Source organism: Lipophrys pholis (genome assembly GCF_963383615.2).
Source record: "Lipophrys pholis genome assembly, chromosome: 2".
Taxonomy (NCBI): domain Eukaryota; kingdom Metazoa; phylum Chordata; class Actinopteri; order Blenniiformes; family Blenniidae; genus Lipophrys; species Lipophrys pholis.
This window is the reverse complement of record NC_137636.1, coordinates 36,355,669-36,382,843: the sequence shown is the minus strand read 5'-3', so window position 1 is coordinate 36,382,843 and position 27,175 is coordinate 36,355,669. Positions and strand designations below refer to the sequence as shown.

At 43.7% G+C, this 27,175-nt stretch overlaps 1 protein-coding gene across 2 annotated transcripts in view; it reads left to right on the top strand.

Moving 5' to 3' along the window:
* The window catches only part of prmt3 (protein arginine methyltransferase 3), a 77,033-nt gene extending 50,120 nt beyond the window's left edge, over positions 1 to 26,913 (top strand). Inside the window, exons 14-16 of one of the 2 annotated variants that reach the window (XM_080493414.1) lie at positions 8,128 to 8,178; positions 11,597 to 11,684; positions 25,047 to 26,913. In XM_080493414.1, the coding sequence (XP_080349540.1) occupies positions 8,128 to 8,178; positions 11,597 to 11,684; positions 25,047 to 25,156 (249 nt within the window). In that variant the 3' untranslated portion in view covers positions 25,157 to 26,913. The remainder of the gene's footprint in view (positions 1 to 8,127; positions 8,179 to 11,596; positions 11,685 to 25,046) is intronic. The other variant, XM_080493413.1, reaches the window with a different exon arrangement.
* Positions 26,914 to 27,175: the final 262 nt, after the last annotated feature.

Below are 27,175 nucleotides of genomic sequence, written 5' to 3'. Positions count from 1 at the left end.
TTATCTTTCTGATGCACCATAATTTATCTCCCTCGATGACCCGATTGTTCTGTAATGCTAATGTTGGATTTATACATATTATTCTCTTTATAAAATTTTAAAACTCTACTTAAAAATAAAGTACAAAAAAAAGTTTCATCTCAAATACTTTAGATGGCAGCGAGAATCGCGTTTCATAGAAGAAGCAGGTGGAAAGTTTGAGACAGGAAATGTGCAATACAGTGGCTGAAACCACTGGATACTGTTTGTACCGTCGTATGTAACAAGGAAATATATGAGAATTTCGGCAAAACTCTTAAATGGTAAATGGACCTCATTTACAAAGCGACTTTCATCTGCTTGAGCAGCTAACAGCTCTTTACACTGTTAATCACATTCACCCATTCACACACACATTCACACACCAATGGAAGCAGCTGCCATGCAGGAGCTCAATCCCTCCACTTGGGAGCAGTTCAGGTAACAATCAGACATAATTTGTTATCGAACTAAACTTTACTCTCTGTTAAGCAAGCTATACATGGAATTGACAATTTTTTTTTATCAAACTGCACTTAATAGGGTTTTCACATCTTTGGTATTTGTTAGGGATGCACCGATACCAGTATCAGGTATCGGTTCAATACAAGGCATGAGTACTCGTACTCATAAAACTGCCACCGATACTACGACACCCGATATCGCTTTACGGTTGAAGGCACAGGCGGCCAATGAGGAGCGCACAGCGCTATTTTGTCGGCCTTCTTTTTGGAAAATTGACCGTCGAAATGACGGTTTGAGGCTCCTCCTTGCAGCAGTGGACTGAAATGGAACTGCCGCTACTTAAACTGTCTTTAGCAGCCTGTGTTTGGTCTGTTCCGCCGAGCGCACACACACACACACACACACACACACACACACACACACACACACACACACACACACACACACACACACACACACACACACACACACACACACACACACACACACACACACACACACACACACACACACACACACACACACACACACACACACACACACACACACACTCCCCCACCCCGGGCGGCCCGCCTCTCCTAAATGAAACCTTTCGGTTTCTGACACAGTTTTATTGAAAGCACTTTTGTTAAATGTTAGTTCTCAGTTTATGACAAAGTGTTAACCCTTCCTACTCCAGTCTCCAGACCGTGGTTGGAAGACACAAGGGAGACCAACTTCTACTGCGGGGCGAAGCTGCAGCTTCGGGGTTAACTCCTTCGCCTCACAGCCGGTGGAAAGCAGGACATGGAACTCAGTTTCTGAGATCAACACTTGTTGTATTTATTGGCCTCTTACTTTAATGTACAGCTTCTTGCTAGATCTGCGCAGCATATGCACGCTCGCTCTCTCATGCACAGTGGTCAAGCGCAGTGCGTCTCTTAAAGGGGCCACACACACACACACACACACACTCTCTGATAGCAAAATGTTTTCTTACAGTATATGTGGCAGTGCCATTAAAGAACACATTTTGAATGTCAGTACATCACAATGTAGTAATGTTGTTCAAATAACATCCGTGGAAAAAAATAAATGTGTGTATTGTTACGGTGAGTACTCAAATGCAAGTACTCATACATTACTCGTTTTTGAAAAAAAGTGGTGTCGGTACATCCCTAGTATTTGTGCAAGTTAAGTTTCCACAGCCCGGCTGCCATATCTGCTAATTCAACAACAAATTCACACATATTTGTGAGCGTTGACATGTAAAGGTGGACATTTGTGCCTACACTGAGTTGATTGCAGCTGTGGGACATAATCCTGTTACTTATCAGGCTCTTGCAGTTTGTGTTCTTTTAGTAGACCCATAAGTAATTACAAGTATGACAATGAGTTTGATTGTACAAAGTCACTGTCCACTGAAATAGAAGTACCTAACCCTATGATGTACTTCAGTATGCAGGAACAACAATGTTATTCTGTCTTTGATCTGCATACACCAGCAATGCCTTCTGGAAATAGATAAGTAAACACAACAAGGAATCAGGTTGTATTAAAACCATTAATGTGCTGGGAAAAAGCTAGTTATGTCAACATGGTTCAAGCATTTCACCTCCGTAGCTCTCTACTAACTGTTGTTTTGGTGCAGCGCTGCTGTCGTTCTGGTCGTTAATTTCTGCTGCATATCTATCGCTTGTGAGCCGCTGTAGCTGGTGGCTGCTGCAGTTCACACTACGCTGCGGTGGGACTTTCTGACACTTTCAGAACATCTCAGACTGTCTATGATCGCAGAGCCGTGATGACGGCTGTGTGGACCCCTCTCACTGTACCACATAGGACCACAGATTTTAGACCAGGATCAAGATTGTGTCTGGGATGACCTAAATCAGAGTTTATAGCCACCTTTAGTTTCTATAGCCTCGTGAATTAACTTGATGTTGTAGTTTTGTAGTTGAGATCTTTCCAGACTCCAAAAAATCTTCATTTTACTGTTCTACTTTTTCAAAGTGAGTGTCATCTAAAGCAAAAAAAAAAGAACAGAAAAGGATAGTAGGGCAGAATTACTCATGGATGCAAGTTTACCGTTTGTATTTTTGCTTAAAATTTGAAAGGGAACGGTTTCAAACTGATAAAACTCAACTAGGATTGCCCTTATGAGGACAGAACATATTTCAAATCTACACTTTCAACCACAAAAGCTCAGTGACACAGCAGACTTTGTACAGCGTGACTGAACCCGCTCAAATGGTGAGTATACAGCCTCTTTTTTTTTTTCAGAGAGGCATCACGACTGAGAAACCCTGCATGGAGGTGTGCTGATTTGTGCTCCACCTCGCACCCGAGGCAGGGTTGCCTGAGAGGAGACGGAGGAGGTTGAGTGGGGGAAATTCACACCATCTTGCTTGTGAGGTGGTCGTGCTTGAAGGCTCTGCGCCTCAATAAACCCCATCAAAAGCGCATTAGCCCTCTATTCTCCCTCTTCCTCGGCATCCCCCTCCGCTGCCACCCCCTAAGCCCCCTCCTCTATATAAACCCCCCTCACCCCCAACCACCATCGTATAATAGTATCTGGCTGGGCCACGCGGCTCGCTGACACATAGCTGGGCGAAAGGGGAGCAATGATGAATCGCTCCCTGTTGGTGTTATCCATGATGATAATTATTAATTTCCCCCCCCCACGCCCCTCCCGGAGAGCGGGGGCCAGAGAGCTGCGGTGTTGCCGGAGCCGCCTCCTCCGTGGGCCGTCAGTAAGCCCACTGTCATCACTTATCACCGACAGACCCGGGGCCCAAGGCTAAACGCTGATGAAAATGAAAGGCGTTCATTCTGATTCGCTCTGTTTCTGCTGTGTGGGAGTGTGTATGTGTCTCTGAGCTTTAAGTTTACACCTCACCACCCTGCCCGGTGCGTCTGTCTCACTTCCGCATCCCTCCCTCCTTCCCATTCTGTTTCATCACGAAGGCTTCGATCTGTTGGAGACTCCATAAATTCTCAATGTGGCATAATTTACTGGTTTGTTTAATCTCAGTTCAGTTTCAGTGTTTTAACCCTCAGTTCTGGCAAAAGAGGCAGCTCTTTGTGCTGAGATACTGTACACTGCCTGCTAAAAATCAAACATCTGACCGTTAGACACTAACCGGTGCAGAAAGCGTAACATCTAGCATGTAAAGAGCTAGATAAAACCAAATGTCTTCAGTTTTCATGCCGTGTTTATGTACATTTGGTGTAACGATCCACGTCAGAGAATATTCAGCAATTTTTTTGTGGATGTAACCAACATCCTCGGCTCTGCTGCCCATCCCACAAATACAAAGTTTGCAGAGACCAAAGCCGGGCTGAAAGACAGGAAATATATTTTAAGATTTATCAAGTGGACAGAAACGAGCCAAAATAAGTCATACATGCACCACTACATCTTTATGTTGTGTGATGTCCTCTTTAATGGACACATTATTTACATCTATCAGTTCAGCAACTGTCACTTTAAATCTCAGTATTTGTAATGAGTCAACTCAAATGAATTTCATTTGAAACTTAAATTTTCCGTGTTAATAACGTCAAAGGAAAAAGTACTATTCTCAAGATCTACTCAAGGTATCGGCTACTTAAACATTGAATTACTGTGAAGTGAAGGCAATTTCAAGCAATTTTAAATTTTTTTGTTATTTATTTGCACATATTACATTTAGAGAACATATAACCTGACAATAGAGATGCACTTAAGAGAAGCCTATGATGCCCCAGAAATGAAGAAAGTCTGTCCTCTCTCTCCCTGGCTTGTTTCAGTTTTTAAAAAGTGTGTTGCTCCCCAGAGCATACGTACATATATACGTAGTTTCGTTTGTTCGTCTTTCGCTATGGACATCAATTCACTGGTTCATCTGTGGGTGCGTAGATGGCCGGTGATTCCAATCTGCACTCTGAAGGTTCTTGCGCAGTCTGGACAGGTAATTGAGGCAGCTGATGGAGAACCTGTTTGTGCAGTTCTTCCTCATCTGCCTGCGATGCTCTGCTGCAGCTCTTCTGCTAGCTTCACAGGATTTGGCATTCTGAACCACAAGACGCCATTTTGATCTGTCAACTGCTGTGCTCTCCCAAGATGTAGGGTCAATGTTGAAGGCCTTCATTGAAGGTCCTTTTTTTTTCGCCCACCAGCATACACTGGTGGGCGAGCCGGTTTAGACGCCGACAGCTCGTCCATGAGGCAGGTTGTACTGGGTTACATGGTACCAGTAGCAGCGTGTGAGCCCTGACCTGACTGCATACGTAGTTTACCAGCATCAAGTATGGAGCGAATGAATAATGCAATGTAAAGTGTCTTTGAGTGTCCAGAAAAGCGCTATATAAAACCAATGCATTATTATAAAACCGGGGGTTTAGCAAATCCCAATCAAGGTAGTCTATCCCTTTGACTCCTCCCATAATTAGGCAGCTCTGCTCTGGCACATGGCACCACGAGAGGAAGTACTTCCTGCTCTTCCCAAGATGGGCATGTGTGGGCGGAGCCAGTCCAGCTCACACAGACACAGCAGATTCTGAATGCAGCTCCTTTCTTTCTTCATTCGTTTATTTAAGAGGGACAGAACAGAGAGCATTGTTACCAAAATAGCAAGCGATGCCACGTCCATGAGCCATCGAGCCAAAGGCTAATTTGCAGACCCGGTCCCCAACATTAAAAACAGACACAAGCAAACAGTTGTACATAGTTATACATAAAACATGCTATAATATAAATAGTTTACAGATTTTTTAAAAGTGTATTTAATGTCCGCATGCTTGGTTGGTCGTTAACCAGCGCTTTGCTTTGCTGTTGAACTGGTTCAGATCTGTGAGGGTTTTTATTTCGGCGGGTAGGCTGTTCCAAATCTGTGGACCCTTAACTGAGAAGCTGCTTTGACCCAAAGTGGTTTTACATTTGGCTGATTTACAGTCGCTGTTTGCAGCACCTCTCGTGGTGACGCCACAGGGGTTACATTTCTCTATCATTTTGCATACAAACTCAGGCGCAAGATTATACACACATTTAAAGTTTAATTTTAAGAACGAGTATTCAATTAAACTGTCGAGACTTAAAAAATTGTGTTTTTCTAAAATTGTACAGTAGTGCCACCTCATGGGCTTCCTGTCCATCACTTTTAATGCCTGTTTCTACAGAGAGGTGACATTTTTCATGGCCGACTGCGAAGCCTGTCCCCACACAGTGATACAAGATGAAATAACTCCTATGATCCAATATTCAAATGGAGGAAAATCAAGGAAAAGCTGGATTTGGGGCAATAAACTTTAAACGCAACGTTTTTAGACCAACAAGGCCCAAGTGAAATTGTGGAAAAGTTGCATAATATGACACTTTTAATAATTGCAGTGCTTTAAGTTAATGTACGTTTGAGACTTATAGACATCCGTTTTTACTGTTTCTGACAACAACTTGAAGTTGAAGTTTGAATCCTCTTATTAGGCATTGTGGAATCTCTCATTTAGTTTTATAAGATGGCCTAAAAGTCAAAATCTCTCAGCAAAGTGTTGAAAACCTCATAAGAGTCCATCGTAAAGGTAAATAATTGTTTGTACGTTTACATTTGTTTTCTTCTTTCCGGTCTGATTTTAATGGGGCTTCAAAGTGCCAAGCGACAAAGCTGCTTCTGTATTTGCAAGTTCCACTAGTTGGCTTAAATTTTAATGTTCCGTCTCACTGTGGCGTGAAAGTTGCACAAGAAGTGACAATCAATCTCGCTTACGAGGCGTTGTCATCGGCGCGATGAGGATGATCTCTGCCTCCCCGGCTGAGAGAGGCAAATGTGCTCTGCCTGACGAGTAATTACGCCTAATTTCCTAATTACCTGAGCACCAAGCTTCTCTGTAGCGTTCATTAAAAGCCATAATTGCATTGGGTTGACATGCTCTTTTATCCACTTTGGGTTCTTTTCTGGCAGTTTAGCGGTGAGCTAGCGTTGTTGCCCCCGCCTGTCTCAGTCGATAAAGGTTGATTGAAGCCTTGATGCGAGGAGCGTATTGAACACTGCTTCTGACAGCACAGTGCTTATCGAGGTTGCTTGTGTGTAGCTTGTGTGAGGAAAGTAAATGGCCTCTACATTTACTCTGCTTTAGCAGGTCACATTCACCAACACAGCCGCGCAGAGATCTGCACATCAGTGATGTTGGAGCAGAAATGTGGGGCGGTCGTCCTCTTTGAGGGGCAACACGGTGTCCAGCGTCTTGCCCAAGGACACTTCAGCACTTCGATATGCCAAACCCGTGTTTTGGGGATCACCTGATTCCCGGTCACTCCAAGTGCCGCAGCCTTACGGAAAAATGGCTGACTTTTGGTAGTACGAGTTAGAAGATTTTTCCAGAAGCTGTGAACAGATGGGACTGTGTTTTTCGTATACAAGTGAAACAAACCAATTAAAAGCCTGTATAAAATCTTCCCCAGTGTTTACATTATAGCCACTTGCTTCTTTTTTTTTTTTTTTCCTGTTCCTTACATCCCCTTTCGGTTGCTTATATTCGTGTTCTGTCCCTCCAGCTTGCTCCCCTCTCTGTCTCCTCTTTTGCATTGATTTGGCCCCTCTTTGTCTCAGAGAGCCGGCCTCCGAGTTGTCAGCTGCGTCAGGATTAAAAGCTATTAGTTCTGCATCATTGCCACTACAAGTGCGCTCCTGAGATTGATAGAGTGGCTCTGTTCCTCCAGTGGGGAGAGAAATGTGAGGGAAAACAAGCCTGGGGGTGGGGCTGGGGGGCGGTGGGGCTGGGTGGCGGTGGGGTGGGGTGGGGTTTCTACCGCACTTACCTGACTACGGTCACCTAAAGGCGCTCTGGCCTTGGACTTACCCGGGTTTGTTTTAGATGGGCAGATCGGTTTCAACTCTGTTTATAGCTCTGCAAATCTTTCCCAGGAGACAGTCATTTTAGTAAAAGGGAATACACATTTCTATTCAGGCTACAAATCAAACGTTGTCATGTTATAAACCTAAAAGTTCCCAAATGTAGTTCCTTTGTTGTTTTGTTTCCATAAAGTCTCATTAACATGATAAAGGGGTTCAATGGGACAAGAGCTTTGTGAGTTGTGATTTCCTTCCCCCAGTGGCCACTATTGAGACCAACACAGTTTTATATAGCTGGGCCACATTAGTGTTTATTCCTGTTGTATATTTGCAGCATTTTTTCACATCATTGCAAAACTAGCACCCAAAAAAAAAGCCACCTTTTCTAATTTCCTCCAGCAAGCAACATTTTTTTCATCAGCAAAATTCCCTCAGTGCCAGGTGGCTCATAATTTATTTCTTTTGTCCGGTGACAAGTATCAGATGAGGTGAGACGGAGCCCACGAGACATGTTGTTGACTCAGCCGAAACAGAAGCAGACTTGTTTGGGGGTTGTTGTTTTTTAAACTATATTTATACACAATGTGTTTTCTGCTTCGGGTAAGACAAAGACTAACAAAGGTTACGTTTTGTGAGGATATGTGATGATACAATCTCTAAATGTTGGTTCTGCTGCCTTTTCCCTGCTATTAAACATCTTATTTTGCTCATGAATATCCTGATGTGATTTGCCTCCAGCCCCTCTCAGCTCTGCATGTTAGAATTGCAACGTAGTCAAACAACGGCAGGAGTTTATTGTACTGTCACAACCTAACACACGCCTCATATTTCATTGCAGGGAATCGTCGGCTACTTTGACATTTTCTTTGACAAAGGCTGCAGCAACAAGGTAAGCAGCGGCAACAACCAAGCCATTTAACAGAAACTCAATTATGTTCACGCTTTAGCGTGTTCCTCCTCCCCGAGGCGTTTGCTTGGCAATCGACGGACGTCCTAGCCGACTGCTGATACAAGCACTTACCCAGCCGAGCCGGCCAGTCGGAATGGCCGACGCCGAGCTCAGTGAGCAGCGCAGACACGCTCCCTACCTGCACCTCCTTTTCGTGCCTGAGAGTCAAGTTGCATGTTACGGATATGATTCAGTAAAATCCCTTCATTATAGAGTGCACCATTATTAATCAGACTCAGCTATCAAAGATTCAAAGTATGCGTTAGATCAATCAACACAGCGCAGTGAAGTGGTGAGCAGTTTCTCTTCACAGTAATATTGTCAGATGGAATCTGGGCTTGTGGCTTCCCTTGGTGCCGAGTTTGCGTGTTCTCTGTCTACATCAGCGGTGTCGAGTGTAAGGGCCGTGGGCCAAAACCAACCTGCACAAGGCTCCCATTTGGCCTGCCAAACCGCCAAGTGAATTGTAAAAGTTTCTAAGTAAATTTCATAAGAGTGGCAGACCATACAACACTGAGATCTGAGTTGAGAGATCAGTGATTCTGCAATGTAAAATTGGCTACCTTGTTGCTCAAAGCCATGCTATCAGCTTTTTTTTGTTTTTTTTTAAATGCATAATGAAACAGCTATAGAAGTTATTAGGACATTTAACTGTATTTGGCACCAGAAGGTTTCATTCAAATTGGTTTTATGTTGAGAATGTACTCATTTTCAGTAGTAATTGTTCGGTTTTGTGATAATATAGACATTTTCAACACGTATACTCTGCACCACGACAACGGAAAAATGTTAAAGATTCAATTTTAAAGTTTATTGTGGCACTTATTTACTATTCTGGGCCAGTCTAGATGAAATTGGGCTGAATACCAAATAGGCTCAATTATGTTTATCGGGACTTATCAGGGACCATAATTTCACTTTCAGGACTTCATCTTTGATGTTTATACCCTCAGATAGTACTTACCAACATTGGTTATATGATTGGATGTGGCTGCAGAATAAATGTGGAACCAACCGGATGGTTTCTTGTTGGTATTGGTAGGCCTGTGATGATAACACATTTTACTGGGCGATATATTGCCTTACGGATTATTGCCGATAAATGATATTATTGTCAAAAAAAATGTTGAGACCAGATTTGCCATAAATGCAATGATAATATATCATAATAATGCAAGTATACCCTTTTAAAGCCAATAAACTTTTATTTCTCTTTTTGTACTATTGCAATTGGAACGTCAAGAACCTTTAAATAATATTAAAACAAACAAAAAACTGCACTTGAATAAAAAGCACAACCACAAACAATAAAATAGACCCTGTCTCTGGTTCTCTAAGGTACCTTGCGCTGCTCCTCAGGAGTCTGCACTCGCCCCGCCTCCCTCCACAGACACAAAGAGTCTAGAATAATTACAAGAGGCTTCACTCCCTTCATTTCGTTATGAAGCCGATGCACACAGAGTGAAGCCTCGTGTCATCCAACCTGTTCGGAAGCGAGAGACGAAGAAAACATGTTTGCTTTCCTCGTTGTAATATGGCGATATATCGAGGCCCAAAATATTATTGAGTTCGTTTCAATTATCGTTCAATTCATTGATTTACAGTAAAACCTGTGATGTAGGGACGCCCTAAAATCCAAGGCCAAGTGTCCCCTGAAGACAGGTGGGTCGGGTCACGAGGACAAATTGTAGGACCAGTTGATATTGAAGGACCAAAACACCAAATATGTTATGCTTATTTAAAGGCACATAACTGAACCATTACAACGATGTATAATATATATATATACACATATATACACATGTATATAAGATGTAAAATGATTATTAAATAAGATTAAATTTACTTCAGGGACCACATACAGTCCAGTTTCATCCTGAGTAGACCAGACTGGTAAAATATTGCTATAATAACCTTTAAATTTACACTTCAAAGTTTTTCTTTGTTGTGGTCACAGTGGATGTAATTAAATTATCTATATTTTTGCAAGATCAAACAGTTAGTACTGAAAATGATTACAATCTCAAGATAAAGTCAATTTTAATGAAACATTCTGGTGCAAAATACAATGGAAAAAAAACTTGTATAAATCCTATATAAGCACCTTGCTTGGTGGGTTTGTGGGACCAGGTTGGATCCTCTTGCCGGTTGGTTTTGGCCCACGGGCTTTATGTTCTCTGCTGTAAAGGGAAAGTGAAACTAATGAAGCGGAGCTTCAGAGCACAGCACCATGCTGTGGGGAAGCAGCGATTATTCACATCTCAAAATTAATCTCCTGACACCACAACATCTGAATATTCCAATAATCGGGTCCAGCCCAAGTATTTTGGCCGTTTTAGTGCCGCTCAGCTTGAAATTTCCCGGGAAAATCCGTCCGTAGTCCGCATTCAGCATTCAGCAGGTTCATTAGGGCTCATTAAGGTGTGTCAACAGTAAAATACCTGTCCGTGCACAGTGACGTGTCCACTCTTACCGGGTCTGCTTGTCACAGGTTGTACTGTATTTATTATCGTACCAGGCCTAGGTATTAGATGATTAGATGGCATCTTTCCAGCATGCCTGAATCTTTTGCACAGTGCTCTAAACATTATGTATAGATAGATATATCTCTCACATTGAGAGGTCTTTCATTCCCGTGAATAAGGAGGCAAAATATTGTAAGCTGTTGTGTATAATGCAGTTTAGTTCAAAACCGCTGTAAACTGCTCGCTGAAAAATGATAATAATAATAATAATAATAACTTTATTTCTATAGCACTTTTCAGGACACATGTTTCACAAAGTGCTCTACAGTAAAAACACAAAAAGTCAGGCGAGACAGAGGAGACGAACTATCAAAGAGACAGAGAAGTGGTCATCAAACAGACGGAAAATTATAGACAAAAATGATTATTATTGCCTACAAAACACCACTGGCATAGGTGGCCTAAAGAGAGAGCATGTAAAAAGATAAAAGGGCAACATTTTATTAAAAATGGAGGCTTCAATTAAAAGTGAGTCTATAAAAATGGGTTTTTAAAAGAAGTCAGTGATTCTGCAAACCGTATCTCCTCGGGCAGGTCACGTACAGTAAACTCTGTGATGATCTCAAGCAGAACGTCAAAGTAAAATAGCTTTTCTGCAGTATCATTTTAGACTGTACACACAATGAACAAGATGCTGAGTGTTGGAAATATTTTTCTTAAAAGTTTTACCTCCATGACCATGTATTTTATGCAGTTGCCCCGGCTTTACATTTGCCAAACTGTACCTATATGCATTTAAGATTTTAGATATTTTTAGATTATTATCTGTATTATTAATCTTGTTAGCATGCCATAAGTTGATAATACGATGTATTACTATGTGAATGCACTAGGTGATGTTTTCCACGGGTCCCCAATTCACAAAGACTCATTGGAAACAGACCGTCTTCCTCCTGGAGACTCCTCTTCCGGTCCAAGCAGGTCAGTCGCCACACCTCTAACACCAAACAGCTACAGCGCAAATTATACATTTACATATCTCCAAGTTAAAACTCTGCGTCACACGAGTGTGCAGCGCGTCTGTATTTACCGTTGTCTGAGATTTAAATTTTGCTCTTTGAATGCTGGTGGTGCGTCACTGCTGGCTGCAGCAGGTAATCTGTCTGTGGTGGAGATGCAGTCAGACTGGTTGACACCCGTTATCTGTCACCCGCAGCGACAGTGAGGGATCAAAACAAATCACATTCAGCCATCAGAGACAGCATGTAAAACTTCATCTGATAGCCGGTTGCAGGCCTCTGAATCATGACACGTTACAACAGAGGGGCTTTGTAACCGGACAGTGAAACATTTACAGGAACACGGTATCAGCAGATTATTATGTACTCAACTGATGTAGCCGCTGGTCGAGATGTTGCTGTCTGGATGTTCTTTGAAATAACTTTGCTGCAAGTCCGACTTCTATCAGAAATGTTTCGTTTTTTTCATAGTTTGACCGACTGTGTTTGTCCTACAGTGGATATGGTGTAGATTTAATCACAGTTTAAAAACTTAAATGATGAATCACCAACACTAAATCATACTGTTTTAAACTATTTTATAAAAATATCTCTAACCATACATATCGTGTGGTGTACACGGGTCCTGCAGATTTAAAACTTCAACCTCAATCGATGTCGTTGTTCACTTCCCAATCAAACTCCTGTTTATTTAAAAGAAATGAACATATTAATTTAAAACTGCTGTTTCCGCCAGAACATCTATCTTATAAAGGAAAGGTTTTTAAATCTAAATGTTTAGGCTATCACAATATAATATCCGCTTATCTGTTCTGGGCTTTAGTTCTCGCAGCGATGGGTCATCGTTACTGTTTTTCATTCATACTCTGTATTTATACACATTCTTCGAATGATCCCATATTTATAACTCCTGTAACCTGAGGCCCTCTTTGTGCGGTATCATAATTGGAATCGCAGATATGTCTGCCGATGTGTGGATAGATGATTTGCAGGCCCAGCAGTCCACTCACTGTCCAGATATCAGATGGAGTCTACTGTAATGAACGACCAGCGGAGGGACGGAGGCATCTGATGTCCGGCGGCCCGTAGCCGCACTCGCAGGCAGCAGTCAGGCGACGATAAGAACGTCAAAATGTCTGACGCAGCTCAAACGCTATCGCACCCTGCCGGGTCAGACAAACAACAGAGGACTAACATGTGCTCATACAGCACTGTGTCGGAGCACACAAGGTTTCGTTTGACTGTTGGATGCATAATGCTCGTGTGTTTGCATGCACTAGTTTGTGTTCATGCCCGAAGTGCACACACACACACACACACACACACACACACACACACACACACACACACACACACACACACTGTATGTAAGTACACACACGTTTGATTGTAGGACAACTCGTCCACGGACAGCACCCTCAGTGGACAACTCGTCCATGGATGAGACTTCAGAATTTTTTGGGAGAAAATAAATTCTCTACAATGTACCTTTACTTATTGTTATTTCTAATTGATATTTTAAATAGTTTTCATATATCTAGTATATTTTAATATATATTTAGTATAGTATAGCTTTGTTTCTCTTTGTTTACCATTCTCTTAATGGTAAACAAATTGAACAAGTGCATGTAATTACATTCTATAGGAATTACTTTAGATGAAAAGCTCAGCTGGAAGCCACATATAAATATCTTGAAGTCAAAATTTGCAAAAAAAAATAATGGTATAATGTGTAACATCAGATCATTGTTAGATCAGAATTCACTCCACTTGTTACTCCCCTATGTGGAAATAATTATAAAACGAACATTATCTTTTTTTTGTCATTTGACTCATAAATCAAGCTGATTATTATTAAGCTCCAACAAATCGTCTTTTTGCCGTATCAAAGATGCTAAAAATATATGATATTGTCTACCCTAATACACTAGCTCTAATGTATAAGTCACATAATTATAATCTTCCACCTCATTTCCAGAACAGAGAGTGGATTTAGCTTCAGGGGTAGTGGGTTTTTTGTTAAAAAATTAGACAAGAACAGATAAGAAATTTGTGTCAAATATACTTAATAATCCTTCTAAATGTGTCAAATATACTTTGAAATCCAATCCTTCCAATCAGTAATGCTGAAAACATTTGTTATGGGCGAGATGTCCGGAATCACATGTCCGAGTTGTCCAGTTGTCCAGTGTTGTCCGTGCGCCCACATGTTTCCAGTGTGAGCTTCCTAAAAATTCTAATCAAGCCCGAGAAGCTCTGCTTGTGTGGGTGTGCGCTCATTATGTGACCCGAGCCGGAAAAAAAGTTAAAATGAAGAAGAAAATAAAGGCGGTAGTGAGAGTCAAGTTATTGATGTGCTCGCTCTACCCCGGCACCCTAACGGCCGCCAGCCTCCTCCAGGGGCCGTAAACCAGAAATAGAGTTTCTAACAGCATTCACCGACTGCCTGCTCAGCTCCTGTGGTGTACTTCACAATACACACACAGAACGAGAGATGAAAATCACAGGCCGTTTTTGCATACTCGTATATTAAACTACCCTCCGGATAAAAGAAGACTTTCCAAAGTCACCTTGAAGATGGCAAAAGTCCATCTTCCCCCCACAGCGGGCCCTCTTTGCTCTCGCAGTGTGTGAAACACTTAAAGCTCTGACCAGCTGTAGTGAGAGATGAGCATAAACAGCCAGTGGTTTGGGTTAATATTGGCTCCGGCTGTGGTGATTTATCGTGGCGGAGACCAAATCTTATTTGATGTGTTTGTACGAGTGCAGCAGTAATTAACTCTGAGGCTGCGCTTCTGTGGGAGGTGCCGGTGTAAGAGAGAGAACGCACGCAGCAGCCTGGAACAAAACATCCCTGCAAATCCTCCCGGCTGGCAGTGTAATAAATTAAACAGCGAATCATTTGTCATGCTCCGGTGTGTTTGTGGAGCTCCAGTATTGAAGAGGAGGGTCCTTTTTCTCTTTTTCTTTTTTCTTTCACACTTTTACCTAATTAATGTTCGCCACAAAAAGCACCAAAAAAAAGTAACATGATCCTCGAGGTGAGGCGCTGCCCTGGTTTACCTGCACAGAAGCTGAGTTCATTCTGTCATTGGTTTGTCTGGAGGCCCAAAATCCTGCCCACTTTCAGGACTCAGCGCCTCTGACCCGAGCCGTGCTTCAGCTCTTCCAGATTTCCTCTGGCTTCCACCTTCACCCCTCCAGGCCTCGGTTTAAGAGCCTCTACAGCAAATGTGCAAAACCTCAAGTTTGTCTGCGTTGATAGATTAGCTCAGACTGAAATGAAAAGCAAAGATCGTAGAAGCAGAGCTGGATTAAATTAAAGGTCCCATATTATGCAGAAATTAACAGTAATGTGTCTCCCCGGAGTCTGCGTACCAGTAGTGAAGAAAGCCTGTCGTCTCCCTCATGGTGGAATAAGGACATTTCTACAAGCCATAGCGACAAATCTACTGTAAACATTGGAGCATGGTTCTGTGAGTGAGCGAAAGCTGCATCCTCTCCTTAGGAGGGGCGTAGCATTTACGTGGACAGACAGCTCACAGAAACAGCCTGTTCTCAGTCGAGCTCAGCAGAGGGACTTTTAGGCCCTGTCCACATGAGCTAAATCGATCTTTTTTTCTCCCGAGCATTCTGAAAAAAAATTCTGCCCACATGTCACTATGAACACTGCTCAACACAATGCCTAAGGGCATGTAAGTACATATGCCAGGCCTTTAGGGGTGCTGTGACTCGCCAACTACACGAAAAAAGCAGAAGCAAACAGTAAGAACATAGAAATGTAAAGGTTGACTCCTTCTCATAGACTTCTATATCACTCTAAGTTTTATTGAAGTCTATCCTCCTGCTCCTCCTGGCAACATGTCACCTTATTAAACGGACTAGTATCAGTAGTAGTCCACGATTGTTGTAGTTATGCGGTAACATCTAACCCGAGCTGCTGTTTTACAATTTCCCCACTCTGGGACTTGTGATTAAAAAAACAACAACAAAGGTTTTAGGCTCCTTAAAACGACAAACCGTGTGGATGATCGGCTAAAAAACTGTGCTTTTACGGGACATGGCGTTCTTGTGTCCCCTTCAGGACCAAGGCTGAATTTGGGGAAATACACTTGGATTAGAAGGTTGCTGAACATCTAGTCGCTGTGTGAAATTGCTGAAAAACTGAATAATATGAGACCTTTAAGTACGACTGGAAGAGTGAGAATGTCAAAGAAGTGTGACCGAACTATAGTTGAGATATCACATCCGTGTAGTTTGAGGACTCCTATTTTGGTCTTAGACTTTTTAGCTGTAAAGGAAGTTACTTTAAGTGAGTGGTTATCACTGCTGTTGTATTAATGGACAATTAGCCGAAATGTCCTATTCTCTTGCTCTTTTTAGCAAAACTGAAAAAATTTGTGAAATGCACCAATCGGGCTCGTACGATTCTTCCTTGAACACCCAGCAGGGACTCATGCACTCTCACCCGCACTGTATGGAGCCGCAGATGCTGTCAGAGTGTGAGCTGGGAACTTAAAATGTAAATGGCAACAGTTTAAATGAATCAGTAAGGCGAGCCATGTATTTCCAGTGTAATTTCATGGAGAAAGACCGTGTTGGGCTGCGACGGTTGTGCCGGTTGCGCTTAATGACGCTGGCATGGTGATGTACGACGTCGCAGTGGAAGCCAGGCTCCGTTCCTCAACTCATTTCCACACATGGTTAAGTCTTTCTCCCAGCTTCTGAGTGGCCAGTTTACTGAAGGCACAGAGTCTCCGGCTCTGTGGCGAGTCCGGATCGACCGATTACAGCAGAGCAGCTATTGTTGCACCACGACTGAACAAACGCTGGTTGTTTTTATTTGTGTTTGGGGTTTTTTTGCCACTATTCTAGACCACCAGGAATTACATTCTCAGAGCAAAAGTTACAAGTTTCTTCTTGTTCTTTCAGCACAGGGGGTCGTAAAGGACAATAATTATTACTTTGGCCATGACGGCCTTTTTTCCTCCCGTCCTGGGATTGTAAACGTCCGCTGCCTCCCCTGAGTGCCACGCTCAGTTTCTATTACAGAAATACCTCTCAAGCAAAGTTCAACCCCTTCAGTCTGAATACACATCCAGAAATTATGAATCAAAGTATTTATTTGAAATAATTCAAGTGTCAAACTGCTTTAGTACTTTAACTCAGTGGTTTCTAACCTGAGGTTTTGTCTGCTCTGAGGTGGTTGAAATTAGATTTTCACAAGTAAAAAAAAAAAAAGAGTTTCAGTTCTGGCCAACGCTTATATTTGTAAGGGTCTTGCTTTTGTAGGTTTTCGAGAGTGGGTGTGTTGCCGAGTGTTCATCTTCACTGTAGTGTAACACATCAGAGAGGGGATCTGTCAGCAGCCCCAGGCTACAACGTAGCTTACCATCACTGGTGGGACTGGTATGAATGAATAATGGTCTCTGTACGCGCTTTGAGTCAGCGCGAAAAAAGCGCTATATAAATCCAAGCCATTATTATTAGTAGTAGTAGTAGTAGTAGTAGTAGTATTAGTATTAGTATTATCTGCAACCTTTCTTCAAGACAATCTGAAGGGGATCAGGAACAAATGCTCTCAAATACTTTCCATTTGTAATTGAACTCGGAAAAACAAAAACGAGGCATGTGCGTGAGGGACCTGCTGCGATCTTATCGACCCAGCTTGAGAGGGCAAGTAGCATGTTTTAGTTTATTGTGAGACTTAAGCAATACTTACATGATTGAAACATCTTGGTGACTGAAGAAAGTCAGATCCTCAAAACCTCTGTTTAGTAAATTCTACCTTTAATTGTCGAGTTTTTCTGATGCCAGCTGCTTTTAGCATTTTTCATACAGTACAGCAGAAACATAAAAGTCACGAGGAACCAGTTCATAACAATTGTTTTCTTTTTCCATTTTCGTCAATGTGCAGATGAAAATACACAGAAGGAAAAATATTCATATTATCATCTGACACATTTACATAACATCTAGTGTACCATTAAACTGACATTAGCAGCCTAAAGCCATTGAGTGGATAAAATGTCAGCAGTCTGGAGGGATTTTAATGTTGACAACCAAACCAGTCCAGCGGCCAGTTGTACTATTTGCTTCGCCACAGTCCCGAGAGGTGGAGCACCAGAGCTTCGTTTAACACAACTAATTTGATAAGACATCGAAAAAGTAAACATGCGGCTGAGTACGCTCAGTTTACAACAACAACTAAAGAAAAAGCTGCAACAAAGCAGCAAACTCTCGACTTTAAAAAAAAAAAAAAAAAAAGAAGAAGTACCCACAGGGGAGCGATATGGCGAAGAAAATAACCCAGAAGGTTACACTAGTTTGAAGGGAGACTGGGATATTCTGAATAAGTTTTTGAGAGAACTATGTTCAGAGTACTTTTGTCAAACAGGTTTTACCACTTTAAAGTGGAATTAAGTGTTTAGAATTCACATTGAAATGTAAATGTTTTGTGACAGTTCAGGTCAAACCTCTCATACTGCTTTAAGTTAAACTGAAATTTAATACACAAAGAAGTTACATTGGAGCCTAAAAGCTTTTATGTTTAAGATTTATTTATTTATTTTTATTATTATATTTGCACTTTTTTAGGACTTATTTTCAACCCAACCAGCCAAAGACACTCTGAAGTGGAATTGGGTTCTTCTGATTGGTTTTACTGAATACTGTTTATGTTGTAGTTTTTTTATTATTTATATGTTAGTCAAACTGATTCACTGGGTTTCATTTAAAAAAATTTATTTGCCACAAAATCCAGGTGAAATTGTTTGTTAACATAAATAAGAGATACAAGACTGCAGAGTGTAATTGGGTTTTTGTTGTTCTGACTGAATAAAGTTTAAATAAGTTCTTAAGTCATTCTGAGAAGTATTTTGATTCAATAAGTGAGTTTTACAATAATTTCTAGCTAAACAAAGCTTCTGCCAATAGTGCTTTTAGCTTCAGACATCTTAGTTGCTCCAAAAATAGACTATTGAGTATCTTTGCAATAGCAATGTAAGTATCGGATCTGGAAAGTATCGGTATCGGCCGATAATCAATTCTGAAAAATCGGATCGGTATCGTGGGCCATAAAGTGTGATCGGGACATCCCTGTCGCAGATAGTGATTTATTATTTAGTGTTAAATTAGCAGTTTGCTAAGTTTTCTGCTCCTCACTCGGAGGAATCCAAAACCTTGCAGATTCTGAATTCTAAATTGTACATCTGAGTTGTTTTTCCTTAAAGCATATGCTGTAGAATGCCGTCGCTGCCTGTGCCTCTCTACAATAGAGTGATTTACCCAGAGCGCGGCGCCGCCTGCAGACTCGATGACAGCGGCGTCGGCATGGTAACGAATAAGACGTGGCGGCGGCCATGGTGGACGTTTGTGCTGGAGAAAACGCCACAGTCAGCACTTTTCCCTTGCCGTCCTCCTGTAACCTCCAGCAGCTGAGGCTGCAAGGGGACGCTTATTTTGTCGTTGGGGTAAATATTCATTTACCTCCAGCACTCAAACGTGAAGTTAATCAGAGTGATTACGCGTCATAATCAGCGACGTCTTCTACCGGCCTCCTGATCGCTCGTGCGTCGACACGTAGCAGCACTTCCTTCGAGCTGCCATCTGGAGACGGGGGGGGGGGGGGGGGGGGGGGGGGGGTGTCTGCATTTCTACACAACACACACATAGTTGCACACAATTTTTGCTTATTAACGTACATTAAATCACATTGCCTTTACACACATCATCATTTCTGTAAGCAGCAGTGCGTCTCAGCTCGTACTGCAGAGGCCTGAGCTCAGCGACGCTGTGCTGCTGCAGGACATCAGCCGCGCTTCCTCCTATCAGCACTTATTCATTTCATTTCGTTATCAGCTCACAGATCGGTGAATGAATAATATGCCCACGTGAACGGCAGTTTGACTTGCTTGAAATGACAGAAATAGAAACACTGGCTTTTGAATAAAAATTATTTGAGCAAACGTACTTAAATCTGTATCTGAACATGGATAAAGTTTGTTTAGGAGATTTCTTAAACATTCAAATTCTATAAATAAATCTCAACCGGTCTACATTAAAACAAATCAAACTCTTAATGACCTGGGTTTTGTGTTTCAGTGTGATTTGTTGGTGGTTTTCAGGCCTCCTCGTTTTATTTACAAAAGCTTTGTGACTGGGATCGTTACACACAGATGATGCTTTCCCTCTAATCCAGTGGGCTGTATGTGTTTCTTTGCTGGTATTTTGTTTCCGGTGTTTGTTTTTTTTACCATATTACCAATTAAAAATGAAACAAATTCGAGATGTTTAATCTGACGGCTTCTGCTTATTTACATGTTTGTGAGTGAATGACTGGCAGTTTGCAGAAAGTGGGGTTTCCTTTAATCAGCAGATGAGGGTTTAGTCACCAAAATCAAATGTTTACTGTTTAAATGCTGGAATTTAACCTTTTCTGAGCTTGTTTTGGAGGTTCCAGTCAGAAATCATACTGATGAGGGAAAATGAGCATTTATTTAGCGAATAGTACAATTTTGTGTCTCAGCTCTTACAATTTAAAGCAAGTCAATGCTTTACTCTCAAAATTTGTGTCAAAATGAAAATAAATATTGCACTATAAAAGTCTATTTTTTAATGCCTTTAAAAGCCACGTGCTATAACATGATAACCAGCGCCGTCTGTATCGATGCAAATGAATATTTTTGCTTGTGAAGGCTGAACGACTGGGATGACTGCAGCTCTTGTGAGTTGTTCCCAGGCTGCAGAACGCTGAATCTATTAAAAGTACGACAATCTCAGAATATTCTATAAATTGGAACAAATCAGTAGTCTTGCCTATCAACTCTACATTTCAGCAGACACCTAACACCCCACTAAAACCAGGGAACATCAAATATCTCGGCATTAACGTCTCAGCCAAACTCTCAGACTTGGTACACTTAAACTACATCCCCCTTATTAAAGCAATAGAGGAGGACCTCACTCGATGGAGGACACTCCCAATTTCACTTATGGGGAGAGTAGCAACAATCAAAATGATGATCTTGCCTAAAATTAACTACATCTTCTCAATGATCCCAGCAAAACCACCAAAAACCTGGTTTAACACTCTTGATTCTCATGTCTCAAAATTCTTATGGAAAAATAAACCATCACGTATAAGTTTAAAAACACTCCAGAACACCAAGGACCAAGGTGGTTTAGAACTCCCAAATTTTTATAATTATTATCTGGCCAATAAACTACTTTATGTTGTAAAATGGATCAATCAGAAACCCCTAGATGAAGGCTGGCTAGACGTTGAAAAAACATTCTGTGAAGATCTCCAAGTCAGAGATCTTCCCTTCTTCAGTCCTGTCATCAAAAAGCACAGCTGCTTCAAAAGCATCAATATAAACACGTCGCTGACAGCTTGGTGGGAATTTCTTAAAATAAATGGATCTACACTCATTCCCTGCAAACTCACACCCATCTGGAACAATCCCGACATCCTGCAAAGAAAAAAACCAATAAACTTCCCAAGATGGCAAAATAAAGGAATAAGACACTTAGAACAACTTATCTCCAATAACTCTTTTATTCCATTTAATGAGCTAATAGAAACATATGGTATCAGTCAAAACAACTATCTGGAATATCTTCAGCTTAAGTCAATAATACAAACTAAGTTCAAACTAGAACAGATTAACTTGAACTTACCTCAGACAGTGACAAACCTCCTGAAGATCTCAGCACCTAAACCTCTTTCTAAAATTATCTCAATCCTGTCAGGTTCAAATATCTCAATATCCCTTCCCACGTTCAAATGGGAAGAAGATCTCAACATCAACAGAGACCCAACGTTTTGGTCAGAAATCTGTACAAATACATTCAAAATGAGCAAAAACCCCAATATACAGCTCATACAATACAAGATCCTTCACAGAGTTCATTACACGGGACAAAGGATGTTCAAGATGGGGCTCACTCCCACTAACATATGTTCAAACTGCACAGGTGATCTCCCAGATACTTATCTACACGCACTTTGGCTGTGTACGCCAGTCCAAACCTTCTGGCAAAAGATTTGTGAAGATTTATCGTTATGCCTGGGCTACCCTATTCCAGTCTCACCTTCACTTTGCTTGTTAGGAGATCTCACAGAAATTAAAAGAGAAAAAAATGAGTCCTGCATGCTCCTGGTTTCCCTAAGCGTCGCAAAAAAGGCGATCCTCATGAACTGGAAATCCAAAAGTAATTTGAATATAAAGTTATTTAAAAACTTACTTCTAGACCACATCACATTGGAGAGAATGTCTGCTTGTAGGAAAAATCATTTGACAGAATTTGAGTCCACATGGTCCCCAATAATTAAATACACCATGTAGCCCTGTGGGGGGGGGGTAGTGGCTCCACCCCGGGGCTCTGGGGACCGTCCGTGGCTGGGGCGTCGTGGCTTTGGTGGTTGGTGGCTCTGTGGGCTCGGGGGTGTCCTGGCATCTATGCTGGGGAGTTACGGCCTGGCCTGGGGAGTCCTGGGCGGGGATGTGGGGGGGGCTCTGCTCTGGGCCGGGGTCGGGCCCGCTGGGGTGGGATGGGGGGGCTGGGCGTCGGGCCCCGGCTGGGCTGTCGACTGGGGGGGGGTTGGGGGTGGGTTGTCCGGGCCCTGGGGGTGCGGGGCCTCCCCCTTCCCGGTGGGGGTGCCCGCTGCGGCGCTGGGGGTGGGTCCTCCCTCTGGCCCCCTCCCCCGGTGGGGCGGGTTGGCCCCTGCTGCCGCGCTCCGGGTCTGCCTCATTCCCGGATTGGGGGGAGCGGGGTACGGGGGGGGCTCCGGGTTCTGGATGGACGGTTAACTGAGAGTGACCTCCAGGGCCTGATAGGGGTGTGCGTGTGCGTGTGCGTGTGTGTGTGGGTTGGGGTGTGTGGGTTGGGGTGTGTGGGTTGGGGTGTGGGGCTGTGTGGAGTGGGCGAATGAGGGGGGGTGCCCTGGCCACTGGCCTCCGGCTGGGCTCGCACTGGGCCCTGCGGGTCTCGGACTCTGCTGTCTGGCCGTTGGGTGGGGTGGGGGCTCCCTGCCCGGGTCCCCTTGCGGCGCCTTATTTGGGGGGGTGTGGCCCCCCGGGTCCTAGGCCGGCCGCTCGGGGGGTGGGGTGGGGCAGCGCGGGGGGTCCAGCTGGGCCAAGGTCCTAGCGACGGGGGGACCCCCTCCCTCAGAACCCTCCCTGCCTTACCTCACCTTATATTACCCCACAATAGGGAACAGTGGGGCGGTGCCTAGGTGGGGGGTCCAGGCTACTTAATTGCGGTCTGGGTCCTCCCCCGACTTTGCACCACCCACAATTTTAACCACACTTAGTCATGTAGGGTCTTGAGGGGGTAAGCCGCTTTCGGGGTTCTGCCGCTTGTCAGCGGTAGAACGCCCGGGCCCCGCTACCCCCCAATTTTAAACCGCACCATAGACACACACATCGCATCCACCTTTTCAAAACACAAAAACACACCCTTACATACATCCAACACACATATAGGGCAGGGGAAGGGCGGGAGACGTGGCTCCCCCCAGCACCTCCCGCTGGGGTCCCGCCCCGGCCCGGGGTGAGTGCGGCTGAAGTACGTGGGGCGTGCTCCCTCGGGCGCGGCGCTTGTGGGGGGGCTGGGGTGCGGTGCTCCTTCTCCACTTGCTGTTGGATTGGTGGAGGTTGGGATACCGCGGTGGCCGGGAGGGGGCCCGGCCGGCGGCCTGAGGGTGCGAGAGTCATCACTCCCCCCCCCGTTCCGTGTGTGTGTGTGTGTGTGTGTGTGGGTGTGTGGGTGTGTGGGTGGGTGTGTGGGTGTGTGTGTGGGTGTGTGTGTGTGCGGGGTGGGTCATGGGTTGGGTTTCCCAATCAAGACCCGGGGGGAGGGGTTATGGGGCGGGTGGATTATGAGGCTCCTGGGGGTGTAGAGTTGACTGTTCTCCGACCGGGGCCTGCGCCGGGCTTCGCTTTCCTGGGTCTGGGGGCGGGGCTGGTCCGGGGCGCGGCGGCTGGGGCCGTCTCTGCCTTACCGGGTTGGGGGGGGCGGTGGGTGGGCCTGTTCCCGGGGGTGCGGTGGGACTCGCCGCCGGGGTTGGGGGGGCTCTCGGCCCGCTCGGCCCGGGGGCCCTGCTCCGGCCTTTTCTCGGCTTGGCGGCTTGGGTCGGGGCCTGGGGCCCTGTGCCCTTTGTCCTTCTCTTGTGGGCCCCTCTTGCCTGGGGGGGATTCCTCTCTGCATTCTCCGTCGGGTGCTTTTTGGGCGGGGGCGGGGCTCTCTGGGGTGGTTCGCTGGGGTCTCCCCGGGCCTGGGGGGCTTCTGTCTGCCGGGGTGGCGGTGTCCGGGCGCGGTGGCCTCGGACCCCGGGGTGTCACCACGGGTCCCCCCACAACAGTTCCGGCCACACCCAGTGGACAAGCCACACACACTCACATACACGCACACACACACACACACACTTTCACTCCTCACGAAAGGTGCTTCTGAAGTTGCTTGTTGTCTGTCATCATTTGCTCAAACTTTAAAAATCATGTTCCTCTTTTGTTGTTGCCTCTTTGTTATTTCATGTTCCTGCTTCACGTTACTGTCTAGATAGAGCTGCTCAGGCTGGTTAAATCTAGGAAATCATCTTACTGTTTAGATAGAGCTGCTCAGGCTGGTTAAATCTAGGAAATCATCTTACTGTCTAGATAGAGCTGCTCAGGCTGGTTCAATCTAATAACAGTTGGAAAGTATTTGGATGAGTGTGATTATTGCAAATAATATATGTAGCACAACAAGGACATTGTATGTTATCCCCTTCCCCCCACCCCCCTCCCCCCTCCCCCCTCGACTTTCTTCTCTCTCTTCTCTTCTCTCTCTCTTTGTGCGTTCCCCCCCGGTCGTGTACGGCAGCCATGCCAGCTTCTGACGGAGAAGGCAACAGGAGGAGACTCCAGGTCTCTCCCTGTTGCAAGACCAAAAACTGTTCTGACTCCGAAGGCTCTCAATCACATCATATTGTTGGCCCAAGCTGCCGAACAGGACAAGGGCACGGAAAAAAAAAGAAAAAAAAAAAAAAAACAAAAAAAAAGAAAAAAAAAAAAAAAGTACGACAAGCAAGGAAGACAGGTGGAAAGGCGACAGGGTCACGAGCCACCAAAGCTCATCGGGGGAAGGGGGGGATGGCTGAAGAAAGTAAAGTTTGTTCAGATGGAAAGGTGTCGGATTACACAGCGCATCAGTTTCTTATGTATCTTGCAGCAAAGTTTCAAATGGTCATAATGTATTGGCTGATCTGTGATAAGTACACAGCTGGAACAGATGGTTGCTTGTGACCGATGAACTCATGACATTTCCGTTTTTATTTTAGGGGAGGAGCTCTCTGGAAAGATCACCGTGCGCAAAAACAAGAAGGACCCTCGCTCACTGTTCGTCACCTTTGACCTCCGAGACAGGAAGCAGACTTACATCCTGCAGTAGGAACATCTAGGACCTCGTACATCTCTTAGATATCGCCAACTTTTTTCCAAGGAACACACATCCTCTCAGACGATGTGATCTGAGGCAAACTGTTTTTGAAGTTTTGGACTGGTTTATTTTCTTGTAATAAACTCTCTTAAATCTCTGATTTCTTTTTGAGTAAGCTATATATCCTGTTTTATTTCACCGCATTTGTGCTCAACATTGAGATATTGTTTCCACGTCGCACACTCTGTGGATGGCAACAATCATCATTTTTCAGTCCGCTCTCAACAACCAGTTTCTCTCAGTACTGGACAACATGCGGTACGACCGTTGTTTCTCAAGTGATCAGGCAGTTCAGCTTTCGTCTCATCAGATCAGAGCAAATTCTTCTCAATCCTCAAAGTCTTTCAAATGTCATTTGATGAAACCCAGGAGTGGCTTCTGTCTAACCAATCTACCATAAAGGCCTGATTGATCGAGTGCTGCTGGGACTTTTGTCCTTGCAGCAACTTATCTGTGGAGGACTTTTAAAACTAAAGACCGCCGGCCTCTTGATCCCCTCCCAAAGCGCCTTTATTAGTTTGATAAGATGGCGAACTAAAGGTGGAGTTCAGCCATCGAGACTCCTGGCGATGCTTTGAGCTTCACACATGGTTTTATATACCCTTGATTTAAACTTTATGTCGGAGCTCTAGAGAGTCCTGGAATTTATTGCTAGTTTTTTTTTTTGTGCCGTCATCAAAGGTGCAAATTGATTGAAATCGTATTCCTCCTTATATCAGCTGGTTACAGAGTGAATCCAAATTTTAGAGACATCTTAAGGCAAATTTAAGAAAGTAGCTCCAATGTCCTCTTGCTTAATTTTAGGAAGTTTTAAATGTTTACATTTAAAAATAACATGTTTTGTATGTTTTTTTGTGGTGTTGTAACTTATTTAATACCACAGAATGAGCTAAATGGGCATGGTTTTCTCCAAAAACATGCAATGTCTGAAAGTATTCAACTTTGAAAACAGCTTTAAATCAGATTAAACCTTAAATCAGATTTTTTTTTGTTCACTTTCAGAAAACCACCCTCACTGAGTCATTACCTGCCTTTACCTGCACACCTGCTTCAGCAAAAGAAAAAAGAAACACATGTGCTCTTAGCAAATGAGATTTTAAGCATCTGCCAACTCTTTCTCCTCGTTGTCCTACTTTGAGCTGCATGAGATCTCAGAGAGGGCCGTCGTCATCCATCTTCCCTGGGTTTACTGGGACAACGCAAAAAGGATTTTAAGCTTTAAAAAGGCTGACTGAAGTCTTTTTACATACTTCATTGAACAGCTCTGCTTACAATTAAAGATTTTTTCCCCCCCCCGATTCATTTCCCGACTGAGATGATGAATCCTGAATTTGGAGAAAGTGCGAAGAAGAGGAGGAGCTGCTGCCTGTAATGTTGATTTAACAGTCTCATCATCTGATGTACGACCGCTCCAAACGGGTCAGACACTTACATGAACAATCAAGTCTGTGCTGGGAAAAAAATTGTGTTTTTACATTTTGCAATCTCACTACTGTGAATAGTGACATTTATCCAGCTTCATTCATGTTGAGGTTGCAGAGCAAATCCCAGTTAATTACAGGTGAAGGCAAACTGTCCTTCACACTGATGGAATTTAGTCACAAGTTAAATCGTTTTTGGTCTTGGAGGAAACCAGAGGAGCCCGAGAAAATGCAAAATCCAAACGCTGAAGTGTCTGTGTCTGTTACAGATAAATTATGTATTTAGCCAGTTTGTTTGTTTTTTTTGTCTGGATGTATGCCTTGCAAAGACATAGGTGGCTCCCTGGATGTTGGAGAAGCAGAAGTTTGTTTGTTTGAATCCCACAGCGGTCCAGTCACCACCAGGTTGCGTCATGGCAGCCTGCTGCCCCTTGTATCAATAGTTGCACCTGATATTCTCACGTAATCCAGTCTCCTTCAAATGATCTTTAAATCAATTCTTGAAATTTATTTGGGAGAAAAAATTAAACATCGAGCTCGTTCTGACCCT